The sequence below is a fragment of the Patagioenas fasciata genome, chromosome 3 (genome assembly GCF_037038585.1).
Source record: "Patagioenas fasciata isolate bPatFas1 chromosome 3, bPatFas1.hap1, whole genome shotgun sequence".
NCBI classification, from domain to species: domain Eukaryota; kingdom Metazoa; phylum Chordata; class Aves; order Columbiformes; family Columbidae; genus Patagioenas; species Patagioenas fasciata.
Window position 1 is genome coordinate 76669535 of NC_092522.1, and position 25439 is coordinate 76694973.

The 25439-nt window shown below is 38.6% G+C and overlaps 1 protein-coding gene across 1 annotated transcript in view; it reads left to right on the forward strand.

The window, feature by feature from the left end:
• Window positions 1-25439, forward strand: part of LAMA4 (laminin subunit alpha 4) — a 100180-nt gene that overhangs the window by 42344 nt on the left and 32397 nt on the right. The window contains exons 6-19 of the mRNA XM_065835805.2: window positions 2277-2372; window positions 3651-3802; window positions 3919-4029; window positions 7212-7323; window positions 10270-10437; window positions 11222-11415; window positions 13293-13409; window positions 15423-15571; window positions 17582-17723; window positions 19054-19150; window positions 19932-20048; window positions 21078-21263; window positions 23832-23971; window positions 25199-25372. Of these exons, the coding sequence (XP_065691877.2) occupies window positions 2277-2372; window positions 3651-3802; window positions 3919-4029; window positions 7212-7323; window positions 10270-10437; window positions 11222-11415; window positions 13293-13409; window positions 15423-15571; window positions 17582-17723; window positions 19054-19150; window positions 19932-20048; window positions 21078-21263; window positions 23832-23971; window positions 25199-25372 (1955 nt within the window). The remainder of the gene's footprint in view (window positions 1-2276; window positions 2373-3650; window positions 3803-3918; window positions 4030-7211; window positions 7324-10269; window positions 10438-11221; window positions 11416-13292; window positions 13410-15422; window positions 15572-17581; window positions 17724-19053; window positions 19151-19931; window positions 20049-21077; window positions 21264-23831; window positions 23972-25198; window positions 25373-25439) is intronic.

A 25439-nucleotide genomic window follows, 5' to 3' on the forward strand; every position in this document is an offset into this window, starting at 1 on the left:
GATCATCGAGTATAACTCCTCCACTAGTCCTTTTTCCATTGCTCATGAGAAAGTCTCAAACGCCAGAACCACACATCTCAAACACCTGGGCAGGATGAATGAAGACACTGTTGTGTCCTGCATCTTGTTTTAAATAAAGGTCTGTAAGGTTTCCTTGGACAGAGACTTCACTTTTGTGTTTGCTCACACTACACATTGCCCAGCATGACCACTGAGACTGATGCCACTTAGAGACTTGAAAGCAAGTTTTGCGGGGAACGGGGTCGTCCTTCCTGTCCTGACCAAATCCCCACTCAGTTTTGCAAGATTTTGGGCTGATACTGTATTCTGCATTTCCCACGTGTCTTTGCAATCTTGCCGTTTACTGTAGTTCCACACCAGAGATGACTGTACTTTCAGAGCCTGGCAAAGTGCCATCTAGACAACCTTACCAAAACATACATCACAGAATTTTATGTCCTCTAATATAATTATTCTCCTAATTTACATGCAGTTTGATCCAAATGGGAGTTTGGCCTCCTGTCCTTTCTCTCTGCTTCGTCTCTGGGAGACGTCCTCTTTCAAAGCACTGTAGAATTGCCACTGCTAAAGGCAAAATGCAGGTGCTCAGAGCAAGGACCTTGGGGCTCCCTCCCAACCTCTTTGCCAGGGTCCTTCCCTCAAGGACCAGAACACAAGTGAGGTAGATGGATCACTCCTAGCTCTTAGCTGACCTGAAGGTAAGACACAGCCAAACCACGCATCCAACCCAGACGTTTTAAGTACTCCTGGGTCTCCAGATGCAGGGCTACAGGCCTCAGGGCCTTAGTAATGTCTTAGGCAACATATGTCCTTCTTGCAACTCACTGTATGCTGGGACTTTGCATAATTGAAAGTCTTAATTCCCTGCTAAAAATGTTGTACCTCCTAAACAAGTAGATGAAAAATTGTCAGGACTGCTTTTGAAGTTATTTAACTATACGTATTTGTGTAGCAAATTAAGAACTATCCATTTAAACAAGAAGGCACCTTTGATTTTCTTGAGCATCAGTCTCATCCAAATTTTAATCTTGTAACTGAAATCTTGCCACTTGTTTTGGGGACAGCTTAGATCTTGTGATACAGGTAAAGATAATTCTCTGCTTTCAACTGAGACTTTTCTTTCACATCTTAATAAAACAAACAACAAATTAAAAAATTGTGGATCAAAAAGCTGAGAGACATCCAGTTCATACAGATTCTCATGAAGTCAAAATAAATTGCCCCACAAAATTCATAACCAATTTCTGCTCTCACAATGGTACAAAAACTGAATATTTCTATTAACAGTGGTTCAGTTACACAGAATTATTCCAACGTTAGTGCGTCATGCTGACTTGGAAGCTTTATTACACATATTCCCTGATAATTCCTCAAATGTGCAATATGGAATGTAAATACAAGGGTAAGTCACAGAGAACAATGAATGGGCTGCAACAAAAGAGCAATAAATAATTTTGTTATATGATGTTATGCTGAAACCATGAATCACAAGAGAAACACATATTCAAGATAAGTCGCTGCTGTTCTTATGTTCTGCTTGAATTTTTGTTATTCTACCAAAGTGTTCCAAGAATATTTTAATCCTTAGAATAATATATTTTAAAAGGCCAATTAAACCTTGAAAGAGACACTTTCGATTAAAAATTATACTTTTTAAAAGGCCATGTGTGATGGCAGTAAATATGTAGCTTACTCAAGTTTAAAAAATGTAAAACCTCATTTATTCTTCATTTTAAGTGGTAGGACATATTTACATTTTGATGTGCTCAAGCTGCTGTTGGAGTTGGAGCTCACTATCAATCCCTGATGCCTGGAAAGCCTACTTAGTGGCAGCCTGATGGCATTGATAAATTCCACAGGGGTGTGGAGCTATTTGTAACTAATAATGAACTTTAGGTGTACTGTCTTCCTTAGCCCATCTCCTAAACATCATTCTCTCTACATGGCAAAGCACAATGGCCAGCTGGACAAATCTGGCCTTGGTACTTCTTGTGACCAGTTGGAAGCTTTGAACAAATCACTTCAGCACAGGCTTTCTGGTTCTGTTTCCCGTCTCATTTTTTTTTCTGGTCCAATTTGACCACAGTGTAAAGAATACACAAACTGAAACAAAATTCAGCCCAAGAAGCCCTCAATTTTGGTTTGACTACCCACACACAATCCCACGTAGAATTATTTCACTAGTCTTGGAAACAGAAAGACAAGTCATACATTTTGAAGATTCTTCTTTCACAAATCCTTTCTTTTTCCTCCAGAATGTAACTGTGGAGGGAGAATGTGTGACAGCCAGACGGGAGAATGCCTTGCAGACAGTCCTGAAGTTTCTTCTGGCACAGACTGCCCAACTATCAGTAAGAAGACTATCATGATAACACCAAAAATTAATATTTCTCTTATATTTACATGCTTAGAAATACTAACTTAAAAGCTAGGTTCTCCAGTGGGCTCAGCACTTTGACCTTGGTCCCACAGGACATTTAAACACGTGAATATTCATGATGCCCCACTGACTATTTAAAGATGTTCTCACTTGCTTGACTGAGCACATGCATATGTTCAACTCTGTGATACAGACTGAATGCTTAGGTACAAACAGCAGAGCAATAGGGAAGTATCACCAAAGCCACCATAACTTTATCTGTGCCATCTTGCATATCATTTCTGGTTTTCTAGTTGTGCACCTAATATAAATTGTTGCTGTTGACAGTTTGACATCCATCCATCAGTCAGTTGCTTTTCCACTATCAGCTCCGCTATTCTAACTATGGTAAGCCTGGGGAGTTTCCAGAAGCACTATGTTGTAACTACTGGTAACTGCTGAAATTTTTTTAAATGTTCGTATAATTATGTCTGTGGTATGATGCAGACCATGTAGCACACATGGCTTCATAAACCGACTCCCAAGAAGAGGGGTTGTGTGCTGGGAAGTGCAACCAAAAGGAAAACATATGGGAGATGCTGTCATCAGTAATACAGAGTGCACAATACTAAGCAAAAGCTTCTGTAGGAATCTGTGTTTCACATTCACCTAAGTATCCTGTTTTCAGTGGTGGCACCAATGTTGCTAAAATCAATGTGGTTTTGCAAGAACGCAGCAGGGACCAGGATATAGTTTTTCACAAGCATATTCCAAACTTGTTATAACTAGTTTTTTAGAAGCTGCCTTCCTAATCAAATAGACAGCTAAGAGCTCATCTGCTGGGCATCCTTAATTGTCACACCACCAAATTTTAAATACATAGTTCTGGGTTCTGACAAAATTAACTTGGTTTTTGGGGTTTTTTTTTTTTTTTTGACCCACATCTGTTGTTCTTTAGGCCACAAACATGCAGACCCCTAGAGAATATCCAGGAAACACCTCCTCTCTCGCTCCCCACTGATCAGAGCCACTGCAACAGCCTCTCAGAACAGTCCCATCTGGTGCTGCTCAGCTGGAAGCATCATGACTGTCCCATGGGACCTTGGAAGTGGGTGGATGAAAGTGAAAGAAAAATGGGTATCCATCAGGATCCATCAATGACAAAGAGAGGGAAAACCATGGGGCAACAGCACCACAAAGTGAATTTAAGATATTTGCTGTTCACTGATACAAACACTAAAGAAAAATGACACTCTCATTTTCTTATCAGGTTGCGATAAATGTATTTGGGATTTGACAGATGACATCCGGCTAGCAGTTTTGGCCATCGATGAAAGCAAATCGACTTTACTGAGCATTTCTACAGGTGTTGCAGCTCAAAAGCGCTTGAATGACCTGAACATCACAGCCACCCATCTCCAGGTATAAACATTGACAACATTTTATCTTTTAATGTATGAATTTCGGCTCCATTCCTTAACCTCACTAGAGAAATAATTTGTTTTCAGCTTAACTGACTTTTTTTCCCACACACACAGGCAGCAATGTCCGAAAAAAAGAACCATGCTGTCCTTTGGACCATCCAAGTTGATGATGCTGAAGATGAAATGAATGATTTTCTGAGAGAGGCAGCAATACTTGTTGAACAGGTTTGTTTATAGCCCCCTACAAGAGCTCTGAAGGTTTCTAGTTTGTCATATTCACGTACTGGCATAAGACATTAGTATAGAATAGTTCCAGTCAGAACGGACCTACAATGATCACCTAGTCCAACTGCCTGACCTATTCATGGCTAACCAAAAGTTAAATCATGTTGTTAACGGCTTTGTCCAAATGCCTCTGAAACACTGACAAGCTTGGGGCATCGACCAGCTCTACAAGAAGCCCATTCTAGTGTTTGACCACCTCCTTGGGTAAATAAATACTTCGTAACAACCCAGTCTATTCACCAAACAAGACTGGGGGTGCCCTGAAAGACAGCTGGAAGAACTTTCTTTTTTTGATTGCTAAACTTTCTTCTTTAGTTAAGCCCTGAATTAAAAGTGTAAATGACCCATCTAGTCTTCTTCCCAGAAAAGAAAGGATGTGGAGTCAAAGTCTGTTGAATATGTTCAGAGGTTTGTCATTGAGTTCTCACCTACCCCCCAGCACAACATGTACACATTTGATCTGAGATAGACACACTGCCTTCCTATTTGAAATTTTGATTTCTAATTAAGCAAATGCTTAAGTAATTCAGACTGACTTTGGGAGTGTTTGTACTATATGTATTTTACCTGTATGCTCTCATAAAATTAAATTAACCTCAATTAGACACTTCAAAATATGTTACAAAACTGCCATTTTAAAAGGCTTTTTACAGATCCAACTGAGATTGGAGACTGATCAGCACTCAAGATGTGTTTTAACACAATCAGAATCATAAATATTGTATCCACATCCAATTGCCAGGCTATAAAATGAAGGTTCTCTGCTCTCAGCTCACATAGCACTTTTCATTGCATCCCAGATGAATACTGATATGATATATATTTAAAGAAGAAATAAGGTTCAAAATTCCTTCTCATCTATTTTAAACAGACATTACTAAAGATCTTTCTGTTGCTAAGATATAAATACATTTGTGAGGTACATCACTCTATGTTGTTCCCAGAGACATGTAGAGCTGTATTATGACTAGACTATATTTCATGCTTATTGCAAAATGCCAGACTTCATATTCACTTAACAGTTCCTTCACAAGACAAAGTAAAATTATACCTTTGACTAAAACTAAAATACAGGAACAAGTAGCAATAAAAAAAAAAAAAAAAAATTTAAAAAAAAAAAAAAAAAGGAGGAGAAAGAGCTGTATAGAGAGGTAGAGGAGAAAATTTGAGCTTGGGTGTTCTAATCAGCACTTACTTAGCAGAAAGGTCACTGTAGAATTTCACAAACTATGTCTATGTTTAAAAGAAAGGTTTGATTAAATCAGCTCACACTCCCCCACAGTTGTACCTGTGAAAATCTGGCAGCACTCACACCCCTCAGTATCCCTTTATGTAGTTTATAGGCAGGATGATTAAGGCATTAGGTTTTCTAGGAACATCTAGTGAATTTGGGTAATAACATTTTTGTCACTTTCAGTACTACGTGCAGATTCCTTAGCTCAGTTTGACCGTCCCTGAACCAATACATTCAGCATTTCCTCTAGTCTTTTCTCCCTGGTTATTTCTAATGGTTTTCCACATGAATACCTGTGATTGATTGTTAAGGCAGAGAAATAATGACTGCGGACTCTCACAGTGGAAAGAAGACCACAGTAATAACTCTGAATATATTGAACCTTTTGCTCTTTCAAGGCACTTTTATGGAAAATAGGGGCTAGAACCTTGAGTGGGTTTTGCAGAGAAGTGTCGCATCTTCCGTTTAGAGCATTTCACATGGACATCCACCAGTCTGGGGGTCACTGCAGATTCTGATCTGAATTCCAAAGGCAGGATGAATGTATCAACTGCAGGGAAATCCCTCTGCTAAACGAGAATAGCAAATGTGACCTGTAACTCCCTGAATCTGGTTGGGATGAGCTTAAGAGTAAATAGCACACAGCTTGATCCTGAATGTTTGGCAGCAATGTGGGGGAACCAAGCACCTTTCCTTCCTAGACTTTTGGTAAACTGTAGGATGACTCTCAGTACGTTAGCGGAAATTTGAGGTTCCCTAAGAGCATCTCTCACTCATGCTTCTGTTTCCCATCAACCTTATGGCAACCAGCAAGCCTGTCTCAGTAATTCCCCATGTGTACAATAGTTAAAGAAAAAGAAATCTGTCAAGGAAATAGCATTATGTAAAGCAAGTGTGTGTAAAAACAGTAACAAGTTTCTTAAAACAAGAATGAAACTAAGCAACAGAGTATCCCCAAGAAACCCTGATAGCAATAAACAATTAAGAATAGAACTGACAGTGTGTTATACAGAAATAAAATTAAAACCTTTCTATAAACACATTTATTTTACTGGGGTGCACATCCACCTCCATGGTGCTGGCCATCTCAGCCCTGCCTCCCAGCACCAACTGGTGCCTCTGCAAACGCCGAATAAATATCAGGTTTGCGGGTCACAGCCACTGACTGGTGCGTGGTATGGACTTAATACACGTAGACACACATACACATACATACACATAGACATACACACACAGGGTCCAGGAAATGTGGGTGGCACAGCAGTCATTACTTTTCTCCTTTCTGGGAAATATCAATAGAAACTAAAACTAAGGACTCCGAAGGTCAGTGACCTTCAAGGAAAGATGATAACTATGACACAGTAACTCTTCATTACCCTTATATGTAAGGGAACAGAACACAGAGTACAGCCTCCAATGTAATATAGTATAGAACTGTGGCTATTCTCTTCAGAGTATTTTGAATCTTCATGCTGTCTCTTAAGAACTTGCAGAGCTGGGAACCTCACTTGAGGGAGACACTGATCTAAAAATGGCCTATGTGCTTACTCAGGAAATGCCATACCCAGCAAAACGAGCCAGCCCTGCTAAATGCCTTGGAGACTCAGCAGATGGGAGTTTAAAAACTGTACATAATTCATGGCAATTTGATTGCAGCAAATGATGGATAAATATGGGACAGATTTTAATCTCTCACTCTGCAATTCTGAAAAGACCAACAAGACAGCTCTTCATTTCAAACACCTCTGTAAATACCACTTTATATGATAAATGGACTTTCACATGCTCATCAGGAAAAAGCAAAATGTGTGTTTACACTACTCATCCTCACACATGCATATGGATCTGAAAAGAAATCTAATGTCTAACTCACATGGTTTATTCATAGGGAAATGAAGCATCAAGAAGAGGCCTACTGATACAGAGGGAAACCGTAGAGACCAACAACCGTGCTACTCAGCTTGTGCAGCAGCTCGGAAATATGAGGGACAATATTCAAGGTAAACAGATTTCTTACTGGTTCATCTCAATGTCAAGCATGTATTAATGAAACCTTCAGCAAAAAAAATGTCGTAGCACCTGGGCACTCTCACAAAGCAACCCACACACAAGGCTTTTGCAGCCTGCAATTCCATGATGAAAGGTTGTCTCTCAAAAGACAGCTGAAACCACAGGCTGACTTGGTCTGACTCCCAGAACAAGAGCTTCTCTTTCTTTTTTCTCTCTTTGACAGAGCAAAATTATAACAAATAGGTTTACATTAAATAATTCAAGCTAATTCAGCTTGTAGCCTTTGTTTGTTTGAATAGCTGCTCAAGCTACTTATATATAATTGTGGTTAAAAAAGTATCAGATTGGGGCTGGATGAAGCCACACACACAAGCATAGGATGGGGGATGAGAGTGCTCCATGTCTTACTTGTCAACAGTTTCATGCACATGCACTTTTCCCATCCTTATGATAAGTAATGAGGGCCATATTAATAACTTTTTTTAAAATTCTGCTTTCCCTTTTGAACCCATGGCAGTCAGTCAGGTCTGACTAACTCTGGTGATCCCGTTGGCATCTGTTACTTTAAATCCGGTTTTCAACTTCTAGCAAACTGTTGCTGAGTAGGATTGTACTGGTTCATACAACTTCATGTAAATGCCTCTAAAAATAAAAGGATGCTGAATAGTAAATAATTTGGTGAACTCACCGCTTCCACAATCTCAGCATGGCAGATGTTGGTGATTTTCTCCTCAAGCTGCTTATTCCTACATCTGATCAGTTGAGTTTGGGTCCAGACACATCTATGGAGCATTACAGACTAGCTGTTGTCCTCTTGTTTGTTGTTTGGGTTTTTTTGTTTCTGAAATACAGAAGAAGAATTGGAAAACTGCATTTTCATTGCTTTGTTTTGTTTTGTTTTTTCCCCACGAAGAAAGCATGCCCTTTAGTAAAAGTGAAAGGTAGAACTGTAAACCGTGTGGCTAGTGCAGAGTATTAGAAATGGTTATAGTGATGCTGATTGACAGCAGGAGAGTAAACATGATGATGTTGATCTCCTCCAATTAGGGAAAGAGTGAAAACAAAACCTTTTTATGTTAAAATGTAGGGATAAACTGTGAACTATGGTCTCAGTGTCCTGCTCATCTGTCCATTTGATGTGAGGGGATGCAGACAAAACTTATTAAGTTCATTTTTGGACAACATGATAAAGCAATAAAAGCATCTCTAGAACTAGCATAAATTTCAAACATAACTTCACTTCTGATTGTAAAAGTATGTATTTCACAGCTTACCAGATGAAGATTCTTTTTTATTTAGAGCCTGTTAAACGTCCTGCAGCTTCAAGAATTTTTACTGTACTATATATCAAAGGATAAATGACAACAGTGAACACCTTCCCAAGCACAATTGCACTTAAAAAAGGTTTCCTAGTCAGAGATTATCATCTTCATCTGGAATATATATGACATGTCATTATCATGCTGATATATATAAAACTGAGATTAAACCAACTGCGGCCTCTTCTTCTGTACCTACAGAAAGCAACAAAATCCCAAGTGAACGTAATCAGAGGCATCTCTATCCCCTGCACACCTGCATCATGACAGCCTCCATCCTGACATAGAGCACACTGATTTTTCCCAGTCCTTGGCAAAACTAACAGTGTAAGAAAGCTGTATTTGGCACTGGAATAGAAAAGCTGACTGGAAGTTGAGGTCAATTAACAGAAATACTTTATTAACAGACTTGAGCAGTTCTGTCTTAGAGCAATTACTGCAAGCTCTGTGGCAAATTGTGTAAGGAAGAGTGGTAACATATCAACTCTTACCCTTGCTTATCCTTAATTCCATGGCTGCTTCAACTTACTCTATTTCAAAAAAACATAGTTAACATATCCTATCACACAGAGGAGGCAAGCTGAGACCATGCCCATAGAATGTTACATTTGTAGTATCTTCTTACACCTGTGATGCTAGATCACCTTTGACTGTCTGTCCACATGTCACATCTTATTTCTACAGTTATTGAGCAAATGTGTCAGCATGAGCCTCATTGTATGTCACCAGCAATCACTGGCTGACCTCTGTGTGCCAGCATGAGATGGAAAAAGAACTCCATGGAGTTGCTGGTAGTGATTGGTTACTGCTCACTTTGAAGATTTAAAGCTTCACTGATGAGCTGAGGAGCCAGACAGCAACTGCGTACAAAAATGCTCTGCCAAAGAATCAGTTGTGCAACAATTTTACATCTAATTTTTATAAAAATCTTACAGATGGATAGTGCTGGCTTTGCCAGGTCTGGTTATCCACAAAAGAATGAAGGGCATAAAAGAGGAGGTGGTATTTGAGACAAAGGGAGCGAGAAGTGGGTAAACTTTGTAAAGCTTACACTGGGGATGGGTAAATTTAATTTCAGCATCCAAGAGTGTTTCTTGAACTGAGACCAAAACCTTGAAATAGTATCGCTAAATCAGCTAGGCAGTATCAGACCAGAAGCCATATGTCACCTCTTTATGGTGCTTCAAACTTCTTCAGATGGAAAAAAAGGTTACTTCAATCTCCTTGCCATTGTGGTTATTTAATAAACAAAATTTCTGTGCAGAAGCACTTAAAAACCACAATCCTGGACAAAAGCCTCAGCCTGCTACATGCCACAGAATTCAGAACAAAATGATGACTGCAGCCTACAAGTACTGCCAAGCCAAATAATGCACACAAGCCATGCCTGCTTGTTCTCATCCTCTTCTGATGACACCCCCACATATGCCAGAAAGTATGATTTATTCACACGTTTAATTTTAAAACTGGATTAAACATAGTAATTAGCTACTATAGAGTTGAGAGAAACTTTCTTTTGCCATCAGCATGATCTGGAGTCACAAAAGTAAAAGTACTCCACAGTATTTACTTCTCTGTAGCCACGCTGTATTGACCATCTGTTCCTTTTTCCCACAGAAATCGATAGCAAGATGAAATACTACACAATTCAACAAGAGCTGAGCCCTGAAGAAATTGCCCAGAAGCTGAGTGTGGCTGAGGAGATGCTGAAGGAGATCAAACACCGTAAACCTTTCACTAATGAAAGGCAACGCGCCGATGAGGAGGAAGATGCAGCAGAGGAGTGTGAGTTTTAAGCCTTTTTTCCATTCACTCACACATTGATGTGCAGCTGGAGGGGGCCAAGCAGCTCTGGATGTGCTGCTGAGCCCCTGGAGGGGAGCAGCGGGTGCTGGTCAAGCACTGCCTGCCACGCACAAGGTGTTACTGCTTCCAAATCCCTGCCCCAGGTCTCTGCTGGAGCTTGCTGCCCCCATGGCAGAATGGGCAGAAAAATGTGTGTGTGTTTGTGTGTCTGTGCATTTCTGTGTGCCTGTGCATGCCTGTTCACTGCAGCGCCTCAACAATAGCTGCTTAGGGAGGTTGGTGACAGAGCTGGAATTGCTTGTGTGAACATCTTCCTCCCCCACTGCCAGCTCTGCCATGGGGACAGTAAACTCCAGCAGAGAGAAAAACTGCTGGTATGGGAAAGAGCAGCAGCTTAATTCTCACAGCTCAGTCAACATGAGGCAACAACCCTGAGACAACAAGGACTGTTTTCTCCAGAGTAGCCTGGTTAGTTGTGACAATGACAAACAAAGAGCAAGGGAAGCCAAATGCATCTTCCGTTAGGAAAAGCTACTTGAAAGGGGGGATTAACGGGGTTAAAATGAGATGTTAAAATGAGAGGCATCTTTCCTTGTCTAAAGAGGACAGAAAATTAAAATCTAGGTATATAATATCTGAACTGAGCTTTCAACAAATGTGTCTCACTATCCCCTGAGTAACAGCAACAGAAATTGTTGCATAGGTAAGTTTTGTCAGAAATCCAAGCTTTGGATTAATCAGTGGTCTCTGATTCTTCTCCCAGTGCTACAGAAAGTTGAAGAGTTTCACGAGAGGTACAATGACACCAGATCTCTAGTATCTGACGTGCTGGAGCAGCTCAGTGATCAGGATGTGAAGCTGTCAGACCTGAAGGAGGCAATAGACCAAGCGCTTGACCATGTTCTACGAACAGAGGATATAAATAAGAAAAACACAGCCAGTCTTCAAAGGCGTGAGGTACATTGATCCCAACTGTGGTCTGTGAACATTCCATCTCTGCCAGTGCTTAAAATAGCATATTGCAAACAATTTAGATTCAGGAATCACCACACCAAGAACTAATTTCTTGGACCATGCAACAGCATGTGTTTGACTCTCCAGTTCTAAGAAACAAGTTGTGGAGGTGCAAGGTACGATTGCCTGTTCATGGAGTGACAAGAAATGACACGTTTGGGCATGGTATGTCTCAGCAGGCCAAAGAAGAGATGGATACTAATGTCTAAACTAGGTAGATGTATTAAAACAAAATCCAAAAAGCTTAAAATTCCATGTAGAATGGCTGCTACAAATATTGTGGTGGGATTGTTTCACTTATTATGTACTGATTTATAATGTGGAAGGACTTCACGCTCACAAAAGTGATTATATTCTATTAAAACAATTGTTTATAAAGACTCAGCAACTGTGTTCATGCCCTGGGCTGTGAGTGCATTCATACTGTCTTGTCCAAACTTTTTCTCTGGCCTTCTTTAAACAAAATGCATCCCCATTTTTTCAGGAACAGCAGATGATTATCCTTCCATCCAGCACAAATCCATTCTCTAACTGCTCAACAACAGATACATTGAAACTGGATTTCCTACTTGCTGGGTGAACAGCCTAGCTATAAGGCTACAGCAGTTTTCTCTTATGCTCTGTTCAAATGAATAGCTTCAGTATTTTGAACAAAGTGATTACTCCTGGGGAGAGCTCAGAGGAGACCTGTCCCTTACAGTACAGAAGGGGCCATGTTTGTAAGTGGTGGTATTAGATTCAAATCCCATCTGGCTGATGAGGAAATTGAATTTTCAGGTCTCTTATCTCTGAAAAGTACCAAATCCATCAGCCATACAAAAAGAACATTTTTTCTCCTCCCAGCAGTTTTGTGACGCTTTCTCTGTTTCTTTGGTTTCCTTTAAGAGATGCAAAACCAGAATGTCTCATCTAAAACTTTTGATTTATTTTTTCAGCAAGGAAGAAGATGACACAGAGAATAATTTGGGACCATTTGAAGCAAACTTCTTTCGTTTCAATGGCTGAAATTGTTTGGATTCTGGAGGAGAGAAGTTTAGGGAGCAATTTTGTAATTTGAAGAACTATCTTGCAAATTCAGGCCAACCTCTGGGTTTCCTAGCATCAGTGGCTGAGCTCTTGAAATTTGCCACACTAGAAGTTCATGCTGTTGGGGCAGGTCTAGCAACTCAACTGAGAAATCAGGCGTGTTGTTCTCATGAATACTTTTATCAGCAGCTTGGGATCCTTCTGTATAAAGGCTCTTCTGTTGTTCCATTGTTTTGTAATTACAGTGCCAAGCTGCAGCTCATCTCACATTTATGAAGCAAAGCCTAAAGTGTGCAGTTGCGATTGTCCCCTGTTTTTAACCAGTTGGATCTTCGTTATTCCTCACAATGAAGGCAGATGATATACAAAAGATTGTTCACGTTAGCTTTACTATTGACAAGGAAAGGAGACCTCTGTATCGTAGACTTCAAAAACCTCTGGAAAAAACTAGCCTCCAGAACACTACGAAAAATCCATGTTTAATTGGTCTCTGCTGGCAGTGCACTGAATAATGCTTCATTACAATAACTGTTCATGCATTAATAGAAAAAGAAATTAATAAATCTTAAAAAAAAAATTTTTGCACCAAGACAAGAACATGCAAAGAGTCACATTATAATATGCAGCTATTAGAGATATCTGGGAAAAACTTAGACTTCAAATTTTTCTAAAACCTGTTTCAGTCATCACTTCATCTTTCATTTTAACTCCAATAAATTTAACAAAACTGGTAACATTCTATTTTAGCAATGCACAGATGGTTTTGGATGTGATTTAATTATTTTCTTTTCCAGGAACAAGATGGGAAAATAAAAGAGCAAATAGATGAAGTAAATGACATTCTGCTAAGTGCCACAACTATTTTGGCAGGACCACAAAAGGTCAACTCAGAGTTAAGTGAGGTAATAAAGGTAGGTGCCTCCGTGACTTGTTTAAATTATATGTCCTGATTTTTTGAACTTTCAGGTCATGTGTTTAGATCACTAAATAAAAATCTCTCATTTTTTATACGGCTTCAATTAAATGCTGATGAATATTCCACCCAAAAAAAGTATAAATCTTCCTGGATGAAAAGCTCTGTAATTCCATTTTACTGTCTCAGAAAAATAATTCTATTCTAAGGACACCTTATTGTAGGCAGAGGTGAATAAAAGATTTTACTGTAGATTTCTGAATCATTTCATTACAAGCAGCTGCCAAAAGATGCTCTGGTAAAAGACTGAACTATATGTTAAATTCCCTCTTTTGTGCCTGCAAGTGAGCATAGGAGAAGGCTAAACATCCCAGATATAACCAGCCACTGTCAGAATGTAAAACACATAAAAGCAGATTGTCTTAGAGAAATCCTCTTCTGGAACTGTCGACTAGTGTCCAGTGTTTTGAATGAGGCAAGGCGTTGTCAGAGATTTTTTAGAAATTACAGGCTTTTAGACTTTTTATGAAAAATTAAGAAAATAAAACTGCAATTTTGCCAACTGAAGTATTTACCGAAGCTGCTTTTTTAAAATTTTTTTCCATGTTTTATGTTAAAATTTTGAGATAATTAAAGATAAATTGAAATTCTCCACAAACGCTATAGTTTGTGGAGAATTCATTCATAGTTCATGCAAACATTCATAATTCCCACTTCTTTTTTAACACAAAAGCAAATATCAAAAGTCATTAATTTTTCTTTGATAAACTAATTTGAGGAAACAGAAAGTAGACAGCTTGCACTGTAACCATTCCTGTGTGACCAAGCAGTATGATTTTTTTTTCCTCCTGTGTTTTGTGCAAAACAAATTGCTGCAGTTTATCATTTTGAGTTCCCCACTTCTGTGGATCAGTTTACACATAGGGGACGTTCACACTGCAGGGAAGGAAGTAATACGCCACATCATACATCTTCCATCCTCATTAGCAATAAGCATTTTCGTGCTTCACTCATTCATTTTTTTCCTCCCTCCATTTCATCCTTTTTCATGCATTCTGAGGCCACATTTATAATCCTCTAACATATCAGCAAGCTTTGCTAAGGCAAAGGGATACTACTTCTCCTTGCCTGTACATACATATAGGTAGTATTTAGTGGACTGATTCACAAATTAGACTAACCCAAGATGTCTTAGCACAAGGAACATTTCTGTGCAAGGAGACAGAAAGGGATTAGGGCCTGTTTTCTACAGGTCACAGCCATGCAGCTAAAATCTCTGCCCTTCTCCAGCAATCGCCAGATTGCTCCTGGGGTACAGGCACTGCCCTGTGCCGTGCCCCAAGGAAGAAGGCAGGTTTGGGAAGGTGGCAGCTGGTCAGGGCTGAAACCATCCCAGGGACCAGACAGTAATGGGATGATGCACAAGATCACTCACTCCAGCGCTACTTTGTTTACTTGTTCAGATGTCATTTAGAAGTCCAAAATGCTAATTTCTGACCTGTAGTCTTTACAGAGATTAAGTTAAAAACAAGCAAATAAATAAATAAATAAATAAATAATAAAACAAAAACAATTATTAGTTCCACCTCCAGACCTAATCACCGTGAGGACATTTTCACAAAGACCTGGTTTAATTACTTCATCGATTAGCTCTTCACTCTGAAATATTTGTCATTGGCACCATTTGGGAGCAAACATAAAGGATAAGTAGAAATTTCTCAACTATCTTTTTTTGGTATTTTACATATAGCTCTCTAACAACTTTTTAAGGGATTCCTGGAATTTTTGTTGATTTTTATCTTTCTGAATTTGTCTTGTCCTACTGAAATTCATGAGACAGACTCTCTTTGATCTTTCCTCTTTTTTGTCTGTTAAAAATATCACATCAAGGAAATATAACATGATACAAAAACTTTATAATAACATAAAAGGTAAAATAAAACATAATTAAAATACAGACTTGATTTTTTACAATTTTCATCTTCTTTCCTTCCTTCCATATTTTGTCTAGAATGTGTCAGGGTTCTACGCAGAAATAGATGGAGCGAAAAAGGAATTGCAAGAAAAACTAGCCAATCTGTCTCTCTTTGATGATGATTTGGTAGAAAAGGCTATGCAGCATGCACACAACCTAAGAAGACTTGCTGATGAGCTGGACTGGTAAAATTTAACTTCAGCAGACTCTGTTCATACAAATGCTACTGATGGAACAGCTGAATAAACTAAAGGACAAGCAGAAACGAAGTGACATCAGATATACTGTCTGTAAATAGGCACTGAACAAATCACTGTTAAGTCATGTGTGTAAGGACTTGTCAAGGTCCAGAGGGAATAGATGAAGTAGAGCTGAGCAAAATCCATTAATCTTTCCAAAGAATAAACAAATGTATATCTTGCATGACACTGTCCCCTTTCTGATTAGGCATGTTCTTCTCTTCCTATAGCAAGAGAATGGGAAAGGTAGATCACTGAAAAGTAAAATAATACAGGCATATTAACTGGGGTTTGCAGAAACAGCTCATATCAGTAAGTTCATTCACATTAAAAAATGTTTAGCATTATAGTCCAAAAAATGGGATAATTTTTATTCAAGATGTGGTTTACAGATGAAATAGTTCTGATGCTCAATATGTTTTGTCCTAGTGAAACTGGCCCACTGTAACACCAAAACTCACTGTAAGTCTTTCTAGTTTGCTGGAAGATACTGAATGCATCAACTTTCCCCCAATCTACTAAAAAGTCCCTTTTAGACAGATTTGAAATATGACCTGATTTGCAATTGAGTCTACCCATGGAAAAATTATTGTCACCAAAAAAAAAAAAAAAATCCACAAGTTCTAACATAATGGACATATGTTTTTGGAAGATGAGCTGTAAACTACTCTTCAAGTATATTATCTAAATACCGGTTGTTTCTTACTAGTAGTAGGCCCCAGATAGGAGACTAAAACAGAGAAAAAAATAACAGATGGTCTTCTTTTATACAATTGTATAGAGCTGACATTTGAAACTCTGTTCTATAATGCCACACAAACTACAGACAGCCTAAAAATAAACTATGTTCAGTCTGAGACCAGCTAACTTGGGCCAGCAGAATCACTTGAAAAGAATGCCCCATATGGCTAGCCTTCAACCCTTACCAAAATAATTTAAAAACTACTACCAAATCCAACACATTAGGAATTTAATAGAAAGTAAACAGAAATAATTATGAAATATCCAGATGGAAATGTGCTGACACTTTTATTTGTTGAGAAGATTGTCCTGCAGTAAAACTTCAATCCTTTAAAAAATGCGGCCTGTCTTCAAATAATTTTATTTTTATGGGTTTGCGTTATAAGCCTGTTAGGCTTTTATTTGGTAGAGCTTCTTTTGTCTTGGGGAAATACAGCAGGAAATTCTTGCAAGAACGTTGAATCTGGAAACTTAATAAGCTCTCATGCAAACTTTTTGAAGTGAATGCACATGTGTGTGTGTGTATATATAATTCTAGTCTATATCTAACATATAATCTGAATTCTGTTTATCACAAAAATACAAAAAAAAAAATTATTTATTAAAAGTTGCTAACAGCTGAAGGTTGAGTCCTAAACCAACTGTTGCTTGGAGTCTCTCCCGAAGACCAGGCACCTAATATGCAAATCAAGCTCTACCATGCCAGCAAAGCTATCCTATATTTTGAAACCTAACTTTTTGCAAATTTTCACAATCATGGACAGTTCTTCATCTGATCCTCCCTCCTTTCCCACCTACTTTTTGAAAGTATAAACAGCCAAGTGACACAGCTGTCCTGATCCCTGGCACAAAACAGCCTTCCCATTCACAGCCAGGAGTTATCCCTAAGGAAGGACAACCAATAGATGTTATTCTGTTAACTTATGGAATATCTAATTTAGATTTTAGAAAAAGATAATATCTCAGTTGTCACTTGTTGCTGCTCACATAGACATTAAGGGCAAAATCCCCAGAGTTAAATCACTGAGTCTATCCACATAGTTTTCACCTGCTTCACACTGACATAAGCGGTCATACACAATTAAGAGTATACTTAGGCCAAGTGTATTTATGTGCATGATTATGTAATCAGAATTCACAGAATGTTAAGGAAATGAATCCATTTGAAACAACTTTGATTTGGTTTGTTTTCTTCTTTTACTCTCTTTTTAACAGGAATTTGCATGGTGTTGATGCAAACGGGTTGGTACAAAGGGCAATAAATGCTTCAAATGTGTATGAAAACATTGCTGGTTATATCGAAGAAGCTAATAAAGCTGCATTGCTGGCACTGAACACAACAAACCAGGTCAATGATGTAAGTAATTTTTACAATATCAGTTGTTATTTTGTGATGCTTCAGGGACTTTGGACATCTAAGTATAAAGAAAAAACAAGATTTAGCTTAACTGTCAGCATTGAACTTCTCACTGCACATTTTGCTTTATCTGCTATTTTCTGAATTAAATCCTAGGTGGTTAATAGTTCTGCCAGCCTAAAGCCCTCTGGTATTTGAAAAGATGCAACACATTCTTCTGTCCCCAAGTACAGGGTGATGCTGCTCTGTGTTGTCACTCAAATTGAGGCATTTCTGTGAAAGTCCAGACAACTCCCTGGCCCTGCAGGAACCTGAGCTGGCATTTAGCACTTGAGTCCTCCTACTCCACACAGCACCATGTGGCAGAAAAAATGGTCAAGAGATCTAACAGCAGCATTACTCTTTCTCACAGAAAGTCAAGTTAACATGGGGCAAATTGCAGACTCGCACGCTCAGTGCAAGGATGAGGATGCTAATTCTGTATCTGGCCTTGCTGTTCTAAAATATTTTATAGATATTTTTGTATGTATATAGTTTGCAACCTAGATACTTGCTACTTAGCAGCAACTTATTAGTGAGATAGCAAGATTTGGTTACATTACACTGGCCCAAACCCTCAGGAGCTGTGGGATTTTGAGTCCAGCGCTCTGCTTCCAGCACACTACTGGGGACTGCAAGTTTAAGTGTCCATCACCCATCTGGGGTGACAAGAGAACTGAACAGTCATATGCCTAACTAATGTGTAGCAAAAGTATCACATTGACCATACTGGAATTGATAAATTAAGAGGAATTTTGTGCTTTCTGCAACTTCGTTATTCAGCATTGTTGTCTGGGAAAGCGTACATTTCTCCAAACTTGCATTGCAATCTACAGAAAATTTTGTTTTCCGGAGATTATTTTCTAATCCAGGCACCAATCTTAAATGTTAACAAAGCAAATGAAACTGCAGTGTCTTGTTACATTTATATGAAGTAATATGTTCTCCACAATTAAACACAATAACGAGGAATATTTGGTAAGCAACCAATGATAAGACAAGGAGCAATGGGTGCAAACTGGAACACTGGAGGTTCCACTTAAATATGAGAAGAAACTTATTTTCATTGAGGGTGACAGAGCACTGGAACAGGCTGCCCAGGGAGGTTGTGGAGTCTCCTTCTCCGGAAACATTCAAAACCAACCTTGACGCCTTCCTATGAAACCTCATCTATGTGTTCCTACTCTGGCATGGGGATTGGACTAGACGATCTTTCAAGGTCCCTTCCAATCTCTAACATTCTGTGATTCTGTGATTATCCTGACTTTCTTTTTTTGGAACATACTTGCAGGCTGCAGTGGGAATTGATACTCAGATCGTTTACCATAAAGGCAAAAGCAACGAACTTCTCAATCGAGCCATAGAGCTACACCGGACAGCAGATGACCGTAAATATACATCCTTTCTACTTTCCCAGACAGTTAATAACCATGCACATTAAAATAAATTTCAAAAGCACATAGCTAAGACAGAACTACTACTGTAAGAGAATAGTGTATTGATCAAAGTTACCACACAAGGTACTTGAAATGGCCACAGGCCCAGTTTGAGTAGTTCATGTGTTGTCACCCTGCCAGATGCTGAAAGTTTATTTCATTTACAAAAGGACCATTTCAGATATGATCATTGTTTAAATATGTGATTCTTCAAACAGCTGTTCACAGGTAAACGTAATCAAGTAGTTCAACTGAAACCAATTCACAACAGCTGAAGTGTTTGGAAAGCTGGATTTCACCAGTGAAGGATAATAATAAATGTTAAAGGATTTTGGCCTTTTTGCACTGAAAATGAAAGAAAGCTCTAAAATTACAGATATTACATCTTCAACTTTTCAGTACCTTTTGAGTTCCTTAAAACTTCCTGTGTACTTGTTGCAGCTATTCTCAGCAGTTCTGGCAAAGCAAAGAGAGAGCACTGACCGAGACACAGGTCTCCAGATTTTCCTATGAAGCCCTGTGGCAGGCACCTAATGGCTTGGACCTTCAAGGTTGCTTTTTCCTTTAGATTAAGTGAAGTTCAGGATGCTAGTATGCCCTATACTAAAAGAAGCTATAGCATACTGCCTATGGTGTATTAAATGCTTAAAAACATGCTTCCACAGGACAAAACTTAGCTTTTTAAATGCCACTTCAATGCCACTCAACTATACCTCAAATTTTCTCCCCACAGGTAATGATTTAACCATTGCAGACACCAGCCGGCACATTAATGGCACTCTCGACAGAATGAATGCTCTGCGAAGCCAACTGATGAGAGCCATCACAAAAATGCAATCAGCAGAGCCAGGTTGTAAGAGGAACTTCATCTTCACGATGCTTAATCTTTGTACATTTAAGACCATATTTTATCTTCGCGTATGGCCTATGAAGTTGGTATTAATATTTCAACCCCAGGAGGCCTAAAGGAATTTGACTGAAACTACAGACCCAGAGAGCAAACATCCAGCTTTAACACACTCATAATGAAATAGTATGTTTTGGTCACCTGAAGTTATTAACGTTCTTCTTGATCCTCCTTACTATGATTGTCTACTCCCATGTTACGTTTGATCTTTTCAGGGCTCAGATAATCTAAAGATCTGTGGATTTATTGTGTTGATAGTAAAAATCTAATTCACATATACATCACATTTAGGAAGTAGAGTATTTGGGATGTAATTACTGGCAGTCTTGATTGATAAAATCTCACTTTAGGTTTTCAGAAAAGAGACATTATAGAGCATCCAGGAAGTATGTCTGAAGGTGCTCAAAACTGACATGGTTGAGATTTCTTAATTAACTTCAACTAAAAATGGCTGGGTTTTACCTTCAAGACATTATCATCTGCAGAATGCCACAGTTTTTACAAATGCAGAAGTTAGTAATTCAAAAAAAAAAAAAAAAAAAAGCCAGGTATGAAAAAGCAAACCCAAAACCACTTTAGTTCCCTGGGTGTCTGTCCTTCAAAAATAACTTTCATGAAAAATATTCAACAGATACACGCATTTTATTTTAAAAACAATGTATTTTTTCATCTCTCTACCAACTTTCTTAGCCTTATAACACTCATCAAAATCCAAGGACATTGAAAATTTCTAACAATCTAGAATGGAAATGAGAATTTATTAAATTTAAAACTTAACAAAACTGTAGACCAACCACAGGAAGTTTTGAATATTCTCTGGGGAAATAGAGGGAAAAAAAAAAAAAGGCAAGGTTGGGTGCCCATTCCACAGAAGGTAAAATCACCTTAGCCTCACCACTTTCTAAGTACTGGTTATAGCTTGCTTGAATCTTTGAAAGTGTTCCTTTCTTCTCATCCTTCTTTATCCTGTAGTGGAGGCCAGAGAGCGTTTGGAACAAGCTAAACTGAAGACTGCAGAGGCTGTAAGTGCTACCATGACAGTAACACAGGCTACGATCCCCATGGATGAGAATGTGAGGTTGTGGTCTCAGAATCTGCAAGACTTCCAGCACAATTCAGCAGCGTACCACAGTGCTGTGCATTCAGCTGGGGATGCAGGTACAGTGACCTGAATTTTGCCATTCCTTAGCATTAAAAGGTCAAGGAATCTTGTATAAATTGTTTACACTGCACATTCATTGCATATAATCCTCTAACATTTTACCTCCATGAAAACATTTCAAAAATTACCAGTTGTCTAGAGACTTCACTGTACTTTAAAACTTTTGGGTACTTGGGCATCTCCAAAAATAACTTAAACACTTAAGGTCTGAGGTCTTAGTGGCTTTGAGGTCATTTCACCATGGTACCAAGGTCACAATGAACAATAGACAGCTTGTTTAAATATTTCTCGCTATTATGATTGGCGGTTCGGTTATTATTTTTTTTAAATTGAGAGACATTTGCTAACAGGGCTCTTTTGTCCTTGGTAGTACAAATATGAAGGAGAAATCGTGCCTGCCTTGATGAGTCTAAACAAAGGGGGCAAAGAGAATTAGGGAGGAAATATAATATTTAAGCAGGATGACTGCTGGAAAAGCTTGTAAACATCACATTTTCTCTGTTATTATCAAGGAAGGAGGAAAAGTAGAGAAAAAAATCGGAAGATCTGTTATGAAAAAAATAAGGTAAATAAAAACACAAGAGAAACACTGAGGAAGGCTACAAAACTGAAATGAAGAAGGTAGAAAAGAGCGGGAAGAGAGGCATTTAAGTGTCCAGTAAGCTTTATATAGAATATCTAATTACTGACCCTAGCACAGAATGTCTTTCAGGACTTAATCAGAATAACTGGAAAGTCTAAAGTTCTCTATGGACCACTCCTACACTGGACTTGGAAAGTAAAATGTGAGTGAAAAGGGCCACGAAAAGAGAGTGAAAGACTGTGGAAAATATAGCTTTTTACTCTGTCCGAAGAGAAGCAGGACTTGTAGGACTCCCTGGGATCTTCTAACACTCTGAGTTGCTCTGAATGAGGCTGAGAGATGCTTCAGCCTTTAGTAAACACAAAATGGGAAGCACAGGAAAGCGACTGGACTCTTCCTTCTTTCCCTTCCATACATTCTCAGTACCTCTGAGGATTAGTTCCTCCGTCTCTCTGCTGTCTTCTCAGACAAAACTATGAGGGAAAGCACAAATGCAGGTGGATGCAAGTTGGCAACCTCTAAAATATAACTGCAAACCCTAAAAATCTTGTCTTAACCTTTATGGTGAATCCATGTCATTAAAAATTAACTATGAATACTGAATCTTTCTTATATGCATGTAGCTTGTGGCTAAAATCGCATTTCATTATACTCAGCTAGTTGTACCTACATCTAATTAAAGATGAAAAATCATGTGATGTGTAAACATCCTTCAAAGGGCAGCATGTCATTGGAATCTGATGTGAAGAAATTGGATTATAATTAGGGATACTTATTTTTCTTTCTCAATAATTCTTCTGTCTGCTTATCTTTCTGGGAAAGGACTTCTCTTCCTTCGAACACAACAAAGAACCTGCATTTCCCCTTGATAACAATCCTATTTGCACGTGTACCAGAAGACACAGCAGTGAAAGACCAAAGGTCCAGGACTCTGACGACTCGTGGCAGTTGTAGGCAGGAAAACTGAAGAGATTGAGTGCTAACTCATAAGGGCTGGGATGGGTAGTAAGCACAGTTTAGGTGCACATACATCATCAACTGAGGCTCTATACCATTGTACAGTACAGGTCTATAACCACAGTCTGAAGGCAGCGGGTGTTTCTGTCAGCAGAGTAGACTGTAAACCACACACAGACACATCACCTGTGCAGCCATTGCTGCTACCCAGGTGATAACCCTTGGGAGAGATGCACAGATGAGGGATGAAGGAAACAACGTGATCATAGGACGAGAGGAAATGATCTCAAGCTGCACCAGGGCAGGTTTAGATTGGATATTAGGAAAAATTTCTTCGGAGAAATAATTGACAGGCATTGGAACAGGCTGCCCAGCAAAGTGGTTGAGTCACCATCCCTGGATATATTAAAAGACATGCAGATGTGGTGCTTAGGGACACGGTTTAGTGGTGGACTTGGCAGTGTTAGGTTAACGGTTGGTCTCTATGATTTTAAAGGTCTTTTCCAACCAAAATAATTCTGTGAGTCTGTCTCCCCTAAAATGTATTTGAAGAGCTCATGAACCACAGCTCTCAGCTGCACTTCCCAGGTCAGCCATAGATAGCCAGTGAGATGCTGAACAAATAACCTTTCTGCTCCAGTTGCCATATCCGTAAAACTGGGTTTGACATTTACTTGCCTTGAAGGAAGATGGAAAGGTTAAAACTATTAACATTTGAAAAGCTCTTTGAGGAAAGAATTACAGAGGTACAACACCATGGTAGTACCTATGAGTCCCATGAACAAGTGGTCTCCTTTGTGCAAACTTCTTTTCAAAAACTTCTGCGATACTAGATTCTGACAAATCACTACCCTTTCTGATACCACTGCCTCTCACACACCACAGTCAGGAGTTGTTCTTAAAGTAGAAGGAGATAGTTGAGTTAACCTAAGAGGGTAAGGAAGAATTTTCCTGGTGCAAAACCAGTGTTACTAAGAGAAAAAAAAAAAAAAAAAAAAAACTATCACTTCTTTCCTAACTGCAGTGAAGAAGCTTACAGAAGTCTTCCCTCAACTCCTGGACAAACTGCGCAGAGTAGAACAGAAAGCACCAGCAAACAATATTTCTTCCAGCATTCAGCGGATCAGAGAGTTAATTGCTCAAACCAGGAGTGTTGCAAGCAAGGTAAAACTTTTGGAATGGACGTTCAGTTACTAGTGCTAATAGTCAAATGTATCTTACTAGGAGCTTCATTTTCTTGGGCTATGTTAGAAGCCCAAACCTTAACATTATCACCTCCCAACAAATGGATAAACAAAGTAACTGTGGAAGTCATTAAAATCTTTACAGTTGCAGTTAACATTACCATGGTATTCATGGTAGACTACTGTTACTGCAGTAGCAACTTTAATTAAGTAATTGGCAGATTGTTAAAGATGGTTGCACTAACAAAATCATTTAAAGCTAAAACTAATAGGTCATTACTCAGCTGGCAACATTAGTTACAAGCAGTAGTAATTACAGCAATTTAATGCAAACTTTTCTGAGATGACAGTATTTCTTTTTTTTTTTTTTCTTTTGAATTAATTTTCTGTAGGATAAGAGAATCTTTGGTTCATACATATTTAATAGAGAAAAACACTTTCATTATCATACATAAATCATGAGGGATTTTTCTGCTACAAGAACATCAAGGTCAAAAATTAAAACAGTATATTTGAATTCATTCAGAGAAATCAAAAATTCAGTGCATTATTGTGTGTTCATAATGCTGGAATATGCTGTGTACATACAATATTTCAAAAAAAAAGAAAAGGAATAATCAGTATGTGCATGATGCTTGACTGTTCTTTAAACGTCTTTCATCATTCAGGCCTATTGTGCTTAAACGTGAAAGCATTAGTTCAGTTACACTGAAGGCATTTTGAACTAGAATGAACATGTTTTACGATTTTATCAGCATCTCATATATATCACTGTAAATTCAATAATAGAACAGGATTACTCATGAACAGAGAATTGGTCATACTACTCCCAAAGCAAAGAAATAAAATATAGGTAGAAGTTTTACAGCTATGTAAGAATTTCATTATGTGCCATACATAATGCTGTAGCCCTGATTCAGCTGAGCACACATCTGTGTCCCACTGAAATTCAATTTACTTTATGAATATGCTTAAGCACAGTTAATTAGGAGCTTTAAATAATTTTAAAATTAATTCCCTTCAGCTTCTTTATAGTATCTTCCAGAAGTGATTGTTATAAACATACAATTTTGCATGGCCAATATATAGGTGCCAACTCTGCCTTTGCAGTAAGCAAGGCTGCTGGCTAAGTATTCTTGCAAATTTACCTGAAACAATGTCCCCAGGCAGGAATAATGTGTCTCACTTAGCACACTTGCAACTGCAGGTCCAAGTTTCTATGATGTTCCGAGGCCAGTCAGCTGTTGAAGTCAATCCAAAGATCAACGTCGAGGAACTGAAATCTTTCACTTCCATGAGCTTGTACATAAAGCTTGAGAAAGACAACCCACAACTGGCAGCATCTCCAGACAGATTTATTTTGTACCTCGGAAACAAAAACGTAAGAGAATAACACAGTTAATTTTTATATATACATATAATTAAAATAAATAAATAGGTTTGAGGTT